Source organism: Schistocerca nitens, chromosome 2 (genome assembly GCF_023898315.1).
Source record: "Schistocerca nitens isolate TAMUIC-IGC-003100 chromosome 2, iqSchNite1.1, whole genome shotgun sequence".
Taxonomy (NCBI): domain Eukaryota; kingdom Metazoa; phylum Arthropoda; class Insecta; order Orthoptera; family Acrididae; genus Schistocerca; species Schistocerca nitens.
Window position 1 is genome coordinate 629,727,288 of NC_064615.1, and position 17,631 is coordinate 629,744,918.

Sequence of the window (17,631 nt, forward strand, 5' to 3'; positions counted from 1 at the left end):
CATCTAAACTGCCTACTGTGGTATTTATTACTGCAGTATCTACATCCTTAGTGAACTTCAAATATAACTCATGTTTCCTCAGTACTACAGTATCCCACATTTTCCACATCGATTCTTCTGGATGATTCTCTTAATCTTCAGTCTAATCTTCATCATTATTAAGTTATGATTTGACGTTATATCAGCTCCTGGGCATTGGCAGATACATATGGGGGCTGCGCACGCCCCCCCCCCCCCCCCCCTTGCAAGGCCACTCACATTGCCATCTGTGCTGTCCCTGCCAGTCAGCTCGCATGCTATTTGTTCATTTCTTTCATCAGTCGACTCTACTGAGTCGAGTGATTAAAAAGAGACTAATGGGAAAGATTCTTCAATATAAGCAAATGAAAATAAACGCCCTTAATAATCATGATTCTGTTATGGAAGTGTTGTTTGTTTGTCCTAGATCTAACTATCCTACTTTGCATGTGCTGTACAAAATATTTGCTTGTCCACCTGCATCTATTGCTACAGTGGAAAAAAGTTTTTCAACATTGCAGCATACAAAGACATGGCTGAGGTCGACAGTGGAGGAGGATCAACTTAATGGCTTAGCTCTGTTGAACACTCACCCTGACATTGATTGTCCTATTGACGATGTAATTAACCAATTTTCCAGGAAGAATAGGCACATAGAAATCATCATTTAAGGAAGAGAACCACAATTGTAACTTTCTTATATCTTAAGATGGCACTGTATGGTGTATGTGTAAAATCAGTTTAAATAAAACTTTCTTAAACTTTGCATGTAACTTGATTATTTTTTATTACAGTAAAAGTAAATGTAGCTCAAGACATCTTTAGTGTATCCACCTTGAGGTTATTCTGTATCTGCCACTGCCCCTGGGTACAGCTTGTAATGCAATATCTCATTTCTGAATCTCTGTCTAACTATGATGTAATCCAGCTGGAATCTTCCCATGTCTTCAGTATTTTCCAAATATACCCTCCTAGCCAAAACTTATTGCATACCTCAATTAATCTTTCTCCTCTCAGTACTATTTCCAAGCCCATATTCTCCTGTAACATTGTTCTCTGTTCCTTCCCCTACTACCACATCCCTATTCCCCATGATTATTAGATTTTCATCTCCCTTTACAACTGTTGATTTTGATGAGAACTGCCTCATGAGTGAACTGTTCACACTAACTCACTCTCTGCCCTACCTTCCTTTTCAGAATCAATCCTAGTCCCATTTTCTACTGTTGTTATTACTCAATATTCATCTGTCCATAAATCCTTATCTCCTTTCTGTTTCACTTCACTGGTCCCTACGATATCTGGACTAAGTCTTTGGAGTCCCCTTTTCATATTTTATAGCTTTTTACATTCCACACTCTGATTTGTAGAATGTTACCCTTCCATTGGTTATTCTAGTGGCTATCTAATGAAATGAGGATGTAGGTATTAGTGGGCAATCAGAGGAAAAAGCTGTTTATCAAAAAAGGAATTGTTGTATAGTGGTCATAAGCTGACTACTTTATGCTTCCAACACAATGTCTTTGCCCTGCAGGTAGTTAACCACTGGCTCATGAGCACCTCTCTTCAGAAGACTATTTACAAATACCACAAGGGCATAGTGTGCTGTAGACCCAACAATGTATACAGTCTGTTACTCTGCTTGTTGTGTGGGGCACCAGTCATGTGCCCAACCAGTATGCGCATTAGGAAACTGATGGCGTCGCTGTTAAGGAAACAATTACTGCCGTCATATCATGTGGTTCTGAACACACTTGCCTAATGGATATTTAAGGTGAAGCACAGTCTCCAGTAGCAGCATTCAACTGCTCAAGCAGTTCCAGGCTGGGAGCCAGCTACATTCATGGCTCAGTAATCTGAACTCACTGAGGCCAGCCAGGATGCTGTGTGCTATACTGCACCATCTCTGCACTGCTTCACAGTATTCCACATGTCTTTATCCCCATTGATGCTGCTCAACAGCCACTTGGGATGAGAGTTTCCTTGAAATTGTTTCTGTTCTTCTCAAGTGATAACAAAAGATATTCAGTTGTTTTTAGAACTAAACTTATTTGTGAACTTGGGCCATGAATAAAGTGTTCTTAGTTTCAACTTGGGAATCATCACTCACTACAGCGTATCATCCAACACATGGGGTGATGATGAGATAAAACTAGGATTTAACAATGGTACTTGTCGGAACATACAAGATACTAGCATCATTTGGTATTTTATATTTCCTTTAAGAGAAGAGTGGGTGAAAACATCCAAACATGCCACATGTTGGTCAGTGTGACATATGGACATTAGGTGTAGTTTGGGAAAACAATATTTTGCAAGCTTGCTTAATCAAACAAGGCTCAAGTACAGTTTTTCACAGGTATGCTAAGCACTTATTGACCATTTTCATTTTGATAAGTTGAAATCTTCATAAGTTATGCAGTCTTTGGTTGTCTCATTCCTTATGTGGCAAGGATCCTACACATACAAACAGTCCCAATAAAGGCCCCAGATACAGTCTTGTATGCTAATTCCTTCATGGGCAGTGGATTAGCCAGTGACACTTCTCTTCTCCATTACTTGTTTCACATTTTTCTATCAGTAGTCATTTCAAGGAATGGTTATTGTTAATGTGAGTAGTTTTGAATGGAGTTATAGTCAAGTAATATCTAAGCTGGCCATCTGTTTACAGTCAATGTGCTACACCTGTTTACATTTGGAGTCAACTGTCAATCATATCAGCAAGTGCTAGTTACTGAAAATCAAAATCATTACTTTTCATTTTCCTGTAAATATTTAAGAAGTTCATTTTAAGACTGCAGAATGAATAATTTTTGTTTCTACACTCTGGTCTTCGCAAACAAAACATATACTATTTATGTATTCAGACTGTCATTAAACAAAGCACAGATAGGCACTCTAATGCAAATCACAAAAATGCAGGAACTCAAGAAACCTCTTAAACAACTAATCTACATATCATTCTTAGAAGGGATTTTTCCAAATTGCTGAAAGTCAGAATTGATAAAATGAATACATAAAAAGAAAATGAAGAGAACCAGAAAATTATGGACCTGCACCTCTTCCACCAGCTATATCAAAAATATCTGAACAAGCTTATACACAGAGACTCACATTTCTGATGAAATTTTGATTAATACACAAGAACCAGCTTGGCTTCCAGAACAACAAATGCATCACAGATCTGGTAATAAAGGTTATTGAGAATGTCATTACCAGCTTGTACTCTAAATGTAAATGTGTAGGATTATTTATGGGTCTGACAAAGGCATCTGCCTGTATAGATCACAAAACTTTAATAGAAATTGGGAGTATAAGGTATAAGAGAGACTGCAGGAAACTGGATACTATCATACCTGACAAATATGAGAGGACATACAGAGATCATAAAAATGAGAAGAGAGAATATAAGATCTCAAGTGGGAACAGTACTTCTCTGTGCCACATGGATCAATTCTTGGCCCACTGCTTTTCATTTTATACACAAATCACATCCCAGACATCATTAATCATGGCAGAATAGTTACTTATGCAGATGACTTAACTCTAATGTTCATGGATAAAGACACAGAAAATGCAAAAATAAAAGCCAACTCTGGAATAATTAATGCTATTCAAATATTTACTGAATTAATCTGCATAAAAACATTATAAAAACACACTGCCTAAATTTAAAACTAAGAAACCATCACAGTGAGAACACCAACAATTGCATAGATGAAAGCACAGCAGAAAACTCCAAGTGCACTAAATTCTTTGGAATAATAATCAATGAAAATGCAAACTGGAATAAACACATTGAATATATGTCGACGGTAAAATGGGTTCAAACCTACATGTACTGCACAAACTCAACTACCTAAAAGACACAAATAATATGAAAATGATATACTATGCACTTATCTATCCAACAGTAAGTTGTGGCATATTTTGTAAGGAGGCACCTCCAATACAAACATTAATAGAATATTCAAACTATAAAAAAGAGCAATACGAATGATAGCCAATCTTAAATGGAGAGAATCCTGCAGTTCAGCATTTAAAGTTCATAAGATCCTAACACTTCCCAACAAATACGTATATGAGCTCCAGTGTGGACAAAATTCAAATATGCTTCTGATACTGAAGATAAGAAGAGACAGCATAACCATGACACAAGAAACAAGGCCTCTTCCGTGAACACCTATACAACACTGTGAAATACAAAATAACACCATCATATGCAGGACCAAAAGCCCTTGAAGAACTACCTTCAAACTTGAGAGAGATAAACAGTAAAAATATTTGCAAACAAATCTCTCAAAACTTATTGATATGAAACTGTTGTTATAGTATTAATGATTTTATGTGCACTACTGTTAAACTGTAAGACAAAGTGCAATAGAACTACTGTATCAAAAAGAAATGTCAGTTACACATACAGGTACAATCAGCATAAATGATGTAAAGAAAAACAGTAATTTACCACGAAATAGGATAAAATATTATTGTAAAAAAATCATAATTTGCTAAATGCTTAGTAAATAATGCATATTTATCAGTACATGTAATATAGGCCTAGTTGTACCTGATGTATGCAATGTTTCTGGTCTATGGAGCCAATAAACAAATAAAAAAATTTGTAGGAAAATTGATCAGAAAACTTATGGAAGGAGTCCCTTTATAAGTTAGAATTTTTTTGGTGATTCTGAAGGTTTCTATTTTAAAGATTTAATGCCTAACTATCTGAAATCTACTATACCACATTATCCTGATGATTGACATTGGCACCATGCTTGAGTAACTGTTTCACCACTTCCACATGACCATCAGCAGCAGCTCGCTGGAGAGCACTACAGCCCAACTGAAATGACACAATGCATCGACCCTCTGACAAATTGTGTGATGTGTGTCAGTTTTAACATAATTTTAAATAAAATTTGAAAAATAATTCAGATAATAATAAATTTAAGAGAAGTAAACTGTTTACAATTTATGATAGTTGTGATAACAAATAACTGTTTACTGGATGGGAAACATAATCATTAACATGCAAGCAAGTAAATTATTTGCAACAAAAGATCTCTGTATTTATAGACATTTAGAAGAAATACATGCTGTTGACAACTAAAGTCTCTCTCTCATAACATTTCATTTTCCCATTGAAATTGACTTCTGGTGTTAATGTTCCAACAGGTGGTTAATAACTGTGCTTGTCTACAGCAGCAAATATCTTCTGTGTATTACCTGATTTCACCAAGGAAAACTTAATTTCAAATTGTGTTAATTATGATCTAACACCCCAATTGCTTAACACAGCATTTTCTTGGGAAGAAGTCTCCTTCTGTAAGCTCTTTGTACCAATAGTAGTACACACTGTATATATATACAGGGTGTTACAAAAAGGTACGGCCAAACTTTCAGGAAACATTCCTCACACACATAGAAAGAAAATATGTTATGTGGACATGTGTCCGGAAACGCTTACTTTCCATGTTAGAGCTCATTTTATTACTTCTCTTCAAATCACATTAATCATGGATGGATACACACAGCAACAGAATGTACCAGCGTGACTTCAAACATTTTGTTACAGGAAATGTTCAAAATGTCCTCCGTTAGCGAGGATACATGCATCCACCCTCCGTCGCATGGAATCCCTGATGCGCTGATGCAGCCCTGGAGAATGGCGTATTGTATCACAGCCGTCCACAATACGAGCATGAAGAGTCTCTACATTTGGTACCGGGGTTGCGTAGACAAGAGCTTTCAAATGCCCCCATAAATGAAAGTTGAGGTCAGGAGAGCATGGAGGCCATGGAATTGGTCCGCCTCTACCAATCCATTGGTCACCGAATCTGTTGTTGAGAAGCGTACAAACACTTCGACTGAAATGTGCAGGAGCTCCATCGTGCATGAACCACATGTTGTGTTGTACTTGTAAAGGCGCATGTTCTAGCAGCACAGGTAGAGTATCCCGTATGAAATCATGGCAGTGAATCTAGGAAGTACAGTACATACTGACGAAACTAAAATGAGCTCTAACATGGAAATTAAGCGTTTCCGGACACATGTCCACATAACATCTTTTCTTTATTTGTGTGTGAGGAATGTTTCCTGAAAGTTTGGCCGTACCTTTTTGTAACAACCTGCATACATGCAATGAGTGCATATTGCTTATAGGAATGATGATTGTTTAATATGGATATTCTAATCTGTTTCACCTGTGTATGGGAGATATCTTGGTCAGTTCTATAGGTAGCAGTATTTGACGGGCAGTAAAGAAACCAGCCACCGTAATATCTGCGAGATGAGAAGTGGATGATAACAGTATATAAATCATGAATTAACTTTGCCGCAGTTAGCACTTTATTTTTATGAGGTTATAATGTAATATATTGTTGTAAATGGGTTGAAGTGTTCAATTTGACCAAATTAAAAGTTGGTGGTTGTCTATCATCTGACATCTGGAGAAAGCATGGATCCAGCATGAGTCACATTTCTGTAGCATTTTTGCAGTAATGTAAGACAAACTATAACACTTTCTCTATCCTGAGTTTGATTGGGTAGCATCTGAGCTGAGTAATTTGAGTAGTTTAATTTTAGGTGAGATTCAAGTAGACAGATTGGGTCTGAAGTGGAAAAGTTGAATTTTGTTTGGTTGGTACTATGCTCATCTGCATCAGTGAATATCTTCAGTGCATCACCTCACCCTTTCTCAGGAAAAACTTAATTTCAAATTGCATTGATTATGATGTAATGCCTTACTAGTATGGCATTTTCTTGGTAGAAAGTCCCATATTACAAGCTTCAATTAGAAATAATTTATATTATATTATTTTGTAGGACGTCTAAGAGGCAAAGGCAATAGATAGAAGCTGGAAAGTATTTTTAAGTTTATCAGAATTCCACACATCAACTGTAAGTGAATGTATTAATAAATGTGTTTTTTGTTTAAAGCAGAAAAATGAATTTTTAATAACTAGACAGCAACACTGAACATTTTATCACTGTATTCTGAAGCAGTATGGGCTTATAGTAATATTCTGGGATCATTCTGATAGTTTGATTTGAAATAAAAGAAAAAAATCTTTGAAGTACAAATCTAATAGGATACAGTATTAAAGAACTGCACTCAATTTGCCCACTATAAACTGCTTAGGTCGAAAAAGAAACAAAAGTGTGGAAAGATAAGCTTGAATATCCAAGTAAGTGTTTTATGTACAAAAAAGTGTTTATTAATGATATGGATGATAAAGGTTCATAAAAATGTAATCTCTGCTAAAGAATCTTTCAAAATGGATGAAAGGCAGATTTCTGGAAAACATTTGAGACAGAGTCCCACTGCAGACTGTTAACGAAGGTCTGAGCGTATAGATTAGGTACCCAGATATGTGAATGGATCAAAGATGTCTTGTGTAATAGAGTCTGTTATGGAGTCCTAGATGGGAGTGTTAATTGGAGACAAGGATATTGCCAGGAGTGCCTCAGGGAAGTGTGATAGGTCCACTCTTATTTTCTACATACATAAATTATCTGTTGGACATGGTTGCAGCAATCTGCAGCTGTTTGCTGATGACACTGTGCTGTATGGGAAGGTATTGCCATTTAGTAACTGTAGGAGTATACAAGATAACTTAAAACAAATTTCTAGGTGTTATGATGAAAGCAGACTTGCTCTACATGTAGAAAAATGTAAGTTAATTCGGGGGCAGGAAAAACAATCACATAATGTTCAAATACAGCATTAGTCATGTGCAGCTTGGCACAGTAACATCAGTTAAATATCTAGGCATAACATTGCAAAGTGATGCAAAATGAAAGCACCTAAGGACAGTAGTAGGACAGGTGACTGGTCAGTTGTTGGGAGAATTTTAGAAAGATGTAGCTCATGTATAAAGGTGACTGTGTGTAAAACACTAGCATGATGCATTATTGAGAACAGCTCAATGGATCTCCATCAGGTCAGATTATAGGAAGACACTGAAGCAATCTGGTGGTGTGCTGCTAGATTTGTTTACCGGTAGGTTCAATCATTTCATGAGTATTACGGAGATCCTTGATGAACACAAGTAGGGATCCCTGGAGGGAAGAAAACATTCTTTTCATGAAAAATTAATGAGAAAATTTAAAGAACTGGCATTTGAAGATGACTGCAGAATGATTCTACTGCCGCCAATGCCCATTTCATGTAAAAACCACAAAGATAAGATAAGAGAAATTAGTACTTGTACAGAGTTTTTCCCTCGCTCTATTTGTGAGTGGAACAGAAAAGGAAATGACAATGGTACAAGGTACCCTCTGCCATGCACCATACAGTAGCTTGCAAGTATGTACGTATATATAGAAATGTTTCATGTTCTTACAGCAAAACAGTTTCATTTAAATATCAGTAATAACTTATGTGAAAAGTTTAGTTAGATGAGGCCTCCTGATGTGGCATACTGATGGATGTGGCGTACTGAATACGCAATCAGAGCAACTTGAATTTACCAGTCAACACAGTATTATCACTGATGCGCATAATATGTGTAGAATTACTAGATACATGTACATTGATGATTAAATAAAACACTAGCCAGCAATCTTTAATAATCGTAACCTGCAATTAATTCCTCTGAATTGTTTTTGTTAATTTATCCACGAAGTATTAAAATGATAGTGATGTGTTGCTATGTCAAGCAGTCATTCGCCAACTAAATGGACAAAGCTTATCCCATGCAGCTTGCTGTGTTAAAACTAGAGACTAAGAACAATAAATAAAAAATCCAACAATAGCTAAACATAACTTTCTGAATAAATGCACTAGGGTGAACCGTGTACTGTGAAAGTTCCTGAGAGATGAGAACCATATGTTGGACTGGTACTCAAACCCAGACTCTCACCTTTCACAGGCAAAGCTCTCACCACCTAACAGCGTTGTCTATCTCAACAGTGGCTCTCCTTTGTACTTTACAACACTAGCTCTCCTGTGGGAAAGGAATTGTGGATTAATTTACTGTGACAGCTGACAACCTTGGTCCTTTTCTGAATCATCTTCAGACAGCAAAATCTTACAATTTGTTTTGTTGTTCTTTCAGACAGCCATTCTAGATTTTACATTGCTATCATTAGAGGTAACTACCAGAGGCAGAACACACAAAGGCCAGAATATTACTTATTCAAGCCATCTGAAACTACTCAGATTGAGATATATGTTCTGGTGAGGCTGCTATATGTTGCTATGTCTTTAATAACTAAGTGTTGGCCATGTTCATCACATTTAACAAGGAAATTGCCAGTCAAAGAGACAATTTGTTTGGATCACTCAAATTTAGAGTGTTGAGCTGTGGTGGTTTCGATAGTTCATTGATTCAGTAGTGATATTCAGATGACAGTTGATTCAGTGTACTGCCTACTCTTGGAGTTAACAGCATATCAGTTTTGAAACTGCATTATTATTCACACTATTGACTCCTCTATCTTTTAGATATTCCTACCACTCATGTATCATGACAAGTACGTAGTCACTGAGCTGGGGACAAATCTTTGGACTTCATGAAGGGCAGCTACTACTGTTGTAGATGTTGATAACATATTGAAATTTTGAAAGTGGTGAGTAAGTCCTGGTTGTTAAAAAGAAAAGTGGAGCGGTTTGACAATCAGATATTTTTGGATAAAATGTCTAACAATGAAGAAGTTTGACATTTTGAATGATTAGTTAGAAAATTGCGGTATGACATCAAATGTTGATTAACAGTAACCTGACAATGTATCATATCTAACTGCAGGTGTGAAATAATAAGATATTACTTCCCCAACAAATAACTGTGTATGGGATAAGGCAACTCTATTTCAATGCTCGTAATAACAGTATTGGGTGACCAAACCAAAACTGACCCAAACAGTTTTTGACATTTTGTATCAACACAATCTTACAGCAAAGACATAATTAGAAAACTACCCAGAATGAATCCAAACATGAGAAAATGTTCTTCAAGTAATATATTGCCTGCAGAAAAATCTGAAAAATTGCAACTATTTTTAGCTGAACAAGTGAGAATTAAGATTGTCTTGTAAGAACATTGTCAATACAGACCTATATATCTTTGTCCTTAAAAATGTTCTGTTGTGTATGATTTAATGCCTCCAGACCAATTCACACATGTTTAGTTCTGCTCCTGAATGAAATGGTGTCGGAACATTTGGGTTCGCAGTTTCTAATTTCTTTGTATGGTGTTTGGTTCAGCCCATCTTGGCATGTAAATACTTATAACACACACCATTCTGCATTAGAAAATCTTCGTCACTACACTGAACAGCCATTATATAGTGTTAAGATTAGTATTTGATGCACAATTTTCAGGCCAGTTTTATTTTGGCAACTCCATATAAGAAATCTCAACTTCCTGTAAGCTCAAAGGCTATTTATCAGATACCAAAGGTTTGGACGTAATATTGTGGAATAATAATCTTGAACATGGGGACATTATATCTGGGTTGTCGTTTGTTGATGTGAACACATCCTGAGAGCAATGTCTCCAACTTTGATCAAAAGTGGATACAACCTGGAAGCTTATGACACGTGATAATGGGTTGTCGTTTGTTGATGTGAACACATCCTGAGAGCAATGTCTCCAACTTTGATCAAAAGTGGATACAACCTGGAAGCTTATGACACGTGATAATGCAGACAATCTGAGCAGAAATGGTAGCATGTCAATAAGAAGTAAATGAAGGTAATTGGTGCTGCCCAGAAGATATCAGCAATTATAATTTTCTAACAGTTCTCTTAATGCTTCTGACATGTAGATGTGATTGTACAGCTAAAACTTCATTTTTTAGTCTCCACCAGATTGAAGAGACATAATAAAAATGAATAAAAGCAGCAACTGTAATATTATTAATGATAAAAATACAAATAAAAAGAAGAAGAAGAACTGTTTTTAGTGACGCATAAATAGAAGGGAATAATGACATAAATGTGTGAATGATGATATCCTTTTTTTGATTAACAGTCATAAATTCCTTTTAACTAATGGATGAAGGAGCATAAAACAACACTGAAGCAAGACTTGTGCTGCACATACCGAATCTGGGATGTTAACATCGCAGCCAGCAAGCAGGAGAGCAGCCACAGTGTCTGCATGGCCTGCTGATGCAGCCAAGTGCAGGGCATTGCAGCCATTCTGAAACAAAACTTAGCTAGTCAGTCAGTCATCTGGTTTGTTATGCTAAGGGAACATGCGTTCATCCAGACATTTGTAATAAAAAGTCACTGCAACCCAATTCAACCAACAATCACAGTCATCCACCTTCTCACCCTCTCTCTGAAGCCTTTCCATATATAAATCTTTTACAGTCAGGGTTCTTTACACTCAAAGCAAACTTCATGCTCCATTTACAAAGCAATCATTTTCTGTATTTTAATTAAGAGTAAGAGGCTGTAAACATTAAGAAGTATATAAATACTCAGGATAGAGCTTACATGGGAAAAAGCTTTGGACAAAGTTCATCCAATGGAACATTTCTGAAAAGTTTCCCTTCGCACATAGTGCAGGTTTTCCTTTCCCTGCTTGAATGGTCCTGTTCAGCTCAAGAATGTTGGTCAGGAAAATAAATCTGCAAGTAATTACTGATATCAGTTGAAACATTGCTTACATACAGCATTCACTGATGTTTCCCAAAGGAAGGGTTTGAAACAATGGACTAATAGGAAAAAGATTTGCAACCTCTTGTTGGACTCTTAAGTCCTTCTGGACACTTAATTTGTCCATGGCAGTATTGGCGAACGGAGGATATGTAGTGATGGACTTATTCTCCTTATTGCATTATGCCATGCATTACATTTCTTGCTACTTTAATTGTGTATTTTTTTCCACTTTAAGTTACTTCTCTAGCACATTTAAGTGTGGCCTATGAGTACTGTGGAATCTACATCCTGTACCTCTGAAACCTAAAACTTTGATGTTTCCATACTATGTACATGTTTTTGAGAAAAATGTTTGCAGAATGTATTTCTTTGTTTACACACGATCATAGTCACAGATAGCTGAGTGGCCAGCGCGACAGAATGTCAGTCCTAAGGGCCCGGCTTTGATACCTGGCTGGATCAAAGATTTTCTGTGCCCATTGACTGGGTGTTGTGTTGTCCTAATCATCATCATTTTCATCCCCATCGACGTGCAAGTCACTGAAGTGGCATCAAATCGAGAGACTTGCACCCGGCGAACAGTCTACCTGACAGGAGGCTCTCGTCACATGACATGGTTGCAGATCATATCGGTGTGGTACAGTCATTAAGGGCAATTGTGTGAATTAAGTGTCCTAACTACAATTTTATTTCCTCAGTGGCTTCTGAAATCTCACTTCTGAATAAATCATTTGCTTATCCACGTAACACAATAAATTATTATAATTTATTACACACACTATAATTTGTTTGCTGTGCACTCATTTATGGTAATGGAGAGCCTTTGACACCAAGGTTGTAAAGAGTGTCAGACATACAGTTCTTTTTTCATCGAATAAATTACTTAAAACTAAAGTTTCTTGCTTGCAACTAGCCAGAATTACTTTTTCACTCTGCAGCAATTTATGCGTTATATGAAACTTCCTGACACCTTCCTTCTAGGAAGTGTCATATCAGTGCATACTCCACTTATTCTGGAAACAATCTGCCAGGCTGTTGCTAAGACATGTCTCTGCAATAACCTTTCTTCATCTACATCTACATTTATACTCCGCAAGCCACCCAACGGTGTGTGGCGGAGGGCACTTCACGTGCCACTGTCATTACCTCCCTTTCCTGTTCCAGTCGCGTATGGTTCATGGGAAGAATGACTGCCGGAAAGCCTCCGTGCATGCTCGAATCTCTCTAATTTTACATTCGTGATCTCCTCAGGAGGTATAAGTAGGGGGAAGCAATATATTCGATACTTCATCCAGAAACACACCCTCTCGAAACCTGGACAGCAAGCTACATCACGATGCAGAGCGCCTCTCTTGCAGAGTCTGCCACTTGAGTTTGCTAAACATCTCTGTAGTGCTATCACGCTTACCAAAAAACCCTGTGACGAAACGCGCCGCTCTTCTTTGGATCTTCTCTATCTCCTCTGTCAACCCGACCTGGTACGGATCCCATAGTGATGAGCAATACTCAAGTATAGGTCAACGAGTGTTTTGTAAGCCACCTCTTCCAGGAGTGCTAGCCCCACACATTAAGCAGGAGAACTTCTGTGATGTTTAAAAGGTATGTGATGAGGTTGGTTGGTTGGTTGGTTTGGGGAAGGAGACCAGACAGCGTGGTCATCGGTCTCATTGGATTAGGGAAGGATGGGGAAGGAAATCGGCCGTGCCCTTTCAGCAGAACCCCAGAGCTTAGTTTAAGAAAACCACAACAAACATCAGTGAAACATATTAGAAGATTTAGCAGGGAAAATGTTCAGCAGTTTTTTTTGACATTTATGAACCCCATCTAGAAAAGATAAATTTTGACCCTAAGAGACTTTATAATTATAATGAGACTGGTCTGACTGTTCTACAGCATAAGATAATTGAAGTTATTGCATTGAAAGGTAAATGCCAAGTTGGCTCTGTATCCTCAGCAGAGAGAGGATTGTTAGTAACCCTTGTTACTTGCATGAGTGCGACACTTTATACTTCCTTTATTTGTATTTCCACGAAAAAATCAAAAGCCAGAGCTATTAGACGGGGCATTGAATGGAAACATGGCTGTCTACCGTAAATCAGGATGGATAGAATCTGAAAGTTTCCATAAATGGTTTGAAGATCAGTTTTAGAAAGTGTGAAACCTACCAAGGAAGACCCCGTGATCCTGGTCTTAGATGCACACTATTCACATACAAGAAACTTACCCTTACTTGTGTCAGCTAGGGAAAACTGTGACCATATAGTGAGTTTACCACCTCACTGTTCTCATAAGATGCAACCTCTTGACAGAGATTTATGTTTCCCCTGAAAACTTACTATGCACAGGAAATAGAAAACTGGTTGAAAACTCATATAGGTAGAGTGGTGAGTCATTTCCAGATTGCAAAGCTGTTTGCTGAACCTTACGAAAAGTCAGCCACAGTAGCTACAGCAGCGTATGGTTTTAGAATAACTGGACTGTATCCACTGAACAGAAACATTTTCCAAGACCATGAATTTTCAGTGGCTGACTCTACCATGTCCACTCATCAACAAGATGACCCACAAGACTCTGTCCGTCATTCACCAAAACCTGACAAATATCCAGCTGAAATAAGTCGCATCAGACTGGAACTACTTGAGCCCCAGCCTGGACCTAGTGGCTCCCAACCACCTGCAAACAAGAGTGGTACACCCATTGTTCGAGGACAGGCCAGGTGTGAAACTTCCTCACCATCTGCAAATGACTGCAACGTTTTTCCGACAGATATAAGCCCTTTGCCATAACTGAAAGACCAAACTGTTCATTTGAAGAAAAGAGGACGACCAAGCTGCCCAGCAACTGTTCTGACAAGTACACCGTATAAAATGAAGCTCAGTGAATACATTTCCAAAAAATCAAACAAAAATGTTGCAAACACTGTTATTGCTGATAGATCAAACAAAAGTAATCAACTCACTGAAAAACATAAAAAGGAAAAATCATGCATAAGAAGGAAACTATTGTAATTAAGAAAAGGAATGTCCCACATAAGAGACATCCTCAGAATCAAATGGTTCAAATGGATCTGAGCACTATGGGACTTAACATCTATGGTCATCAGTCCCCTAGAACTTAGAACTACTTAAACCGAACTAACCTAAGGACATCACACAACACCCAGTCATCACGAGGCAGAGAAAATCCCTGACCCCGCCGGGAATCGAACCCGGGTCCTCAGAATCAGATGAAGATCCTGATAAACCATTAACAGTGACTACAGACGATGCAGACAGTGAAAATGACTGCCAGTGTCCTTAGTTGACTGACAGGCCCAGGGACAAAAATGGATAACTTGTACTAAATGTCCATTGCGGTGTCATGAAGAATGTTCTGGAGCTACTGATCATAAAAGCTTTATTTGTGATTTTTGTTTGGAAGCATAAATTCCAACATTGTATAATGTATTGTATGAAGTGTATGACATTTTTCTATGAGAAATTGCATGACAAAACTATAATATTGTACATGTAATGAAATATAATAATATTCTAAAATATTCCGTTAATTTATTTTCATTCCTTAATTCTATTTTAAAATTGTTAGGGCTAGTATCGCTAATACAGCACAGAGCGATATTAGGACACCTGGCGCTATATTAGGAATACTTTTTTCCAAACTGCCCAAATGTACTTGGTGTGGATTCTTATTTTTGAATTATTTATTAGATGAGATATTCACTTAATTACTTCGGAAAGGGACACCAATAACCAGCTTACTAAAAAAATTAACAAAGCAACTTAATAGAAGTAATAACAGCAAAATTACACCAAAAAAGTGGTGCGATATTCGGCTTAGTTCCCCTGATAAAAGAAATACAAACAAGAAAGGCTCTGGCATTTCAGTAAATTATGACTCACAAGAGGGTTCTGAGAGTTCTGATGCACACTATTTTTCATCTGGTACAGTTAATGAATCGCTTTCCTGGTATTCTCACTCTGATGCAAGTGAACGTTTTGTGAGCTAGTTAAAAGTGCAGATGCTTGAACGACAGATAATTATTAATGTGGTGTCACAGCCAGACACCACACTTGCTAGGTGGTAGCTTAAATCGGCCGCGGTCCTGTAGTGCATGTCGGACCCGCGTGTCGCCACTGTGTGATCGCAAACCTAGCGCCACCACAAGGCAGGTCTCGAGAGACTGACTCGAACTCACCCCAGTTGTACGGACGACAGAGCTAGCGACTAGACGTACGAAGCCTTTCTCTCTCATTAGCCGAGAGACAGAATAGCCTTCAGCTAAGTTAATGGCTACGAACTAGCAAGGCGCCAATAGCCTTACAGTGATTGTAATTAGAGTCTCACTTGTGTTCACCATAGAGGTGTACAAGAAGAAATTAAAGATAAGTATATGAGAAACTCCGTTCTTTTCTTCATAGCATTAATTACGTATCCTGTTCCAGTACTTCACGCCCGTCTGCGTTAGTCTCGCGTGCCTTTTAAGCCACCTCTATTTACAAGGTGTTGGCCCCGCTGCCGACACATCAATTAACATTGTAAAAATTGCAACTTTTTTGGAGACAATGCAGTCCTTTGAAATGAACATTTTCAGCTGTGGCAATGGAAAGTGCCAATTTAGATTAAAAATAATTTATTTGTTCCTGGACAATGGCACAACCCTCCTGTCAATGCAGGAACTGGGGACAAATAGTTTCAACTAGTGGTGGGCAGGAAATCGCGTATCTGTTAGAAATCACAGTGACTGAGAAGTCACAGATATCACAGTAGCAACTTTACATAATCTAACTGCGATTTCAGTCACAGTTAGCAGTCGCAAGTAGTATTTCACATTCAAAGACATGAGCCATCTATTGGTCGAATTTAGCACTGCTTTCTGCGATTTCAGTGACAAGTCGCAACTAAGAGTCGCAAGTAGCAACTAAAAAGCGCGGTTAACAGTGGCATCTGTTGGCCAAAGTTCGTACTACGTCCATCTCTGCGGTACGCTATGGAGTCCAACTGCGATTTCCGTGACAAGTCGCAAGTAGCAACTAGAAAGCGCGGTTAACAGTGCCATCTTTTGGCCAAAGTTCGTACTACGTCCATCTCTGCGATACACTATTGAGTCCAACTGCGGTTTCCGTGACAAGTCGCAACTAAGAGTCGCAAGTAGCAACTAAAAAGCGCAGTTAGCACTGCCATCTGTTGAGCAAAGTTCATACTACGCTATTCGCTACCGAGAAACTGCGATTTCTGTGACAAATCGCAACTAAGAGTCGCAAGTAGCAACTAAAAAGCGCAGTTATTCTTTTCCTAGTGCCATCTGTTGACCGACGTATGTACTTCGTTATGAGAGCCTTGTGCCTCACGAGATCGGTGTGCTGTGTGTGCATATGAAGGACTTATTTCATTAGTGGTACAAGTCCATTTTTGTTCATTTTGAGATACAGAGCCGTAAAGTAAAATGAGCGCTGAAAAATCTGCAATTGAGATACCAGAAATATTCAAGCATATGGCTTCTTGCTAGAGATGAACCTTTATTTATGTTTGTTTGGATCATTAATTTCAGAAGCATTATAGACAGAAAAGTGGAGGTAATGGACTAGTACCACTATTGAAATAAGCCCTTCACATTATATGACGACATGCACATTCTGCATCAGTTATGGTTGGTCAAACACAGCTGTGACTCTGAAAGTATTATATTAATAAGAAGCAACATTGCCTTTTTCTCCTGAAAATATCAAGTAACGTAACAAATGTGTTTGATTCTGCTTCCAAAATGACAGTTTTGCTTAATACTCCACATGCCTACAGGACTTTGCGATGTTAACACAGAGGAACTCAGACATCTGTATAAGCGTAGTGAAATGAAAACAGTATTATTGGGTCATATGAATGTCTCACTTTTGTTCCGACACAGTTCAAGACTCGGGATAAAAGCTTTACACCTGGTGTTCTACATGGCAACTTCACACACAAGAACTTTTTGCCGACACTACTACCACTTACATAAGTAAGCT

The 17,631-nt window shown here is 38.0% G+C and overlaps 1 protein-coding gene across 1 annotated transcript in view; it reads right to left on the reverse strand.

Moving 5' to 3' along the window:
• LOC126236735 (ankyrin repeat domain-containing protein 6-like) overlaps positions 1-17,631 on the reverse strand; it is a 726,845-nt gene that overhangs the window by 61,984 nt on the left and 647,230 nt on the right. The window contains exons 4-5 of the mRNA XM_049946266.1: positions 11,067-11,165; positions 4,760-4,861 (exon numbers count right to left, since the gene is read on the reverse strand). Of these exons, the coding sequence (XP_049802223.1) occupies positions 4,760-4,861; positions 11,067-11,165 (201 nt within the window). The remainder of the gene's footprint in view (positions 1-4,759; positions 4,862-11,066; positions 11,166-17,631) is intronic.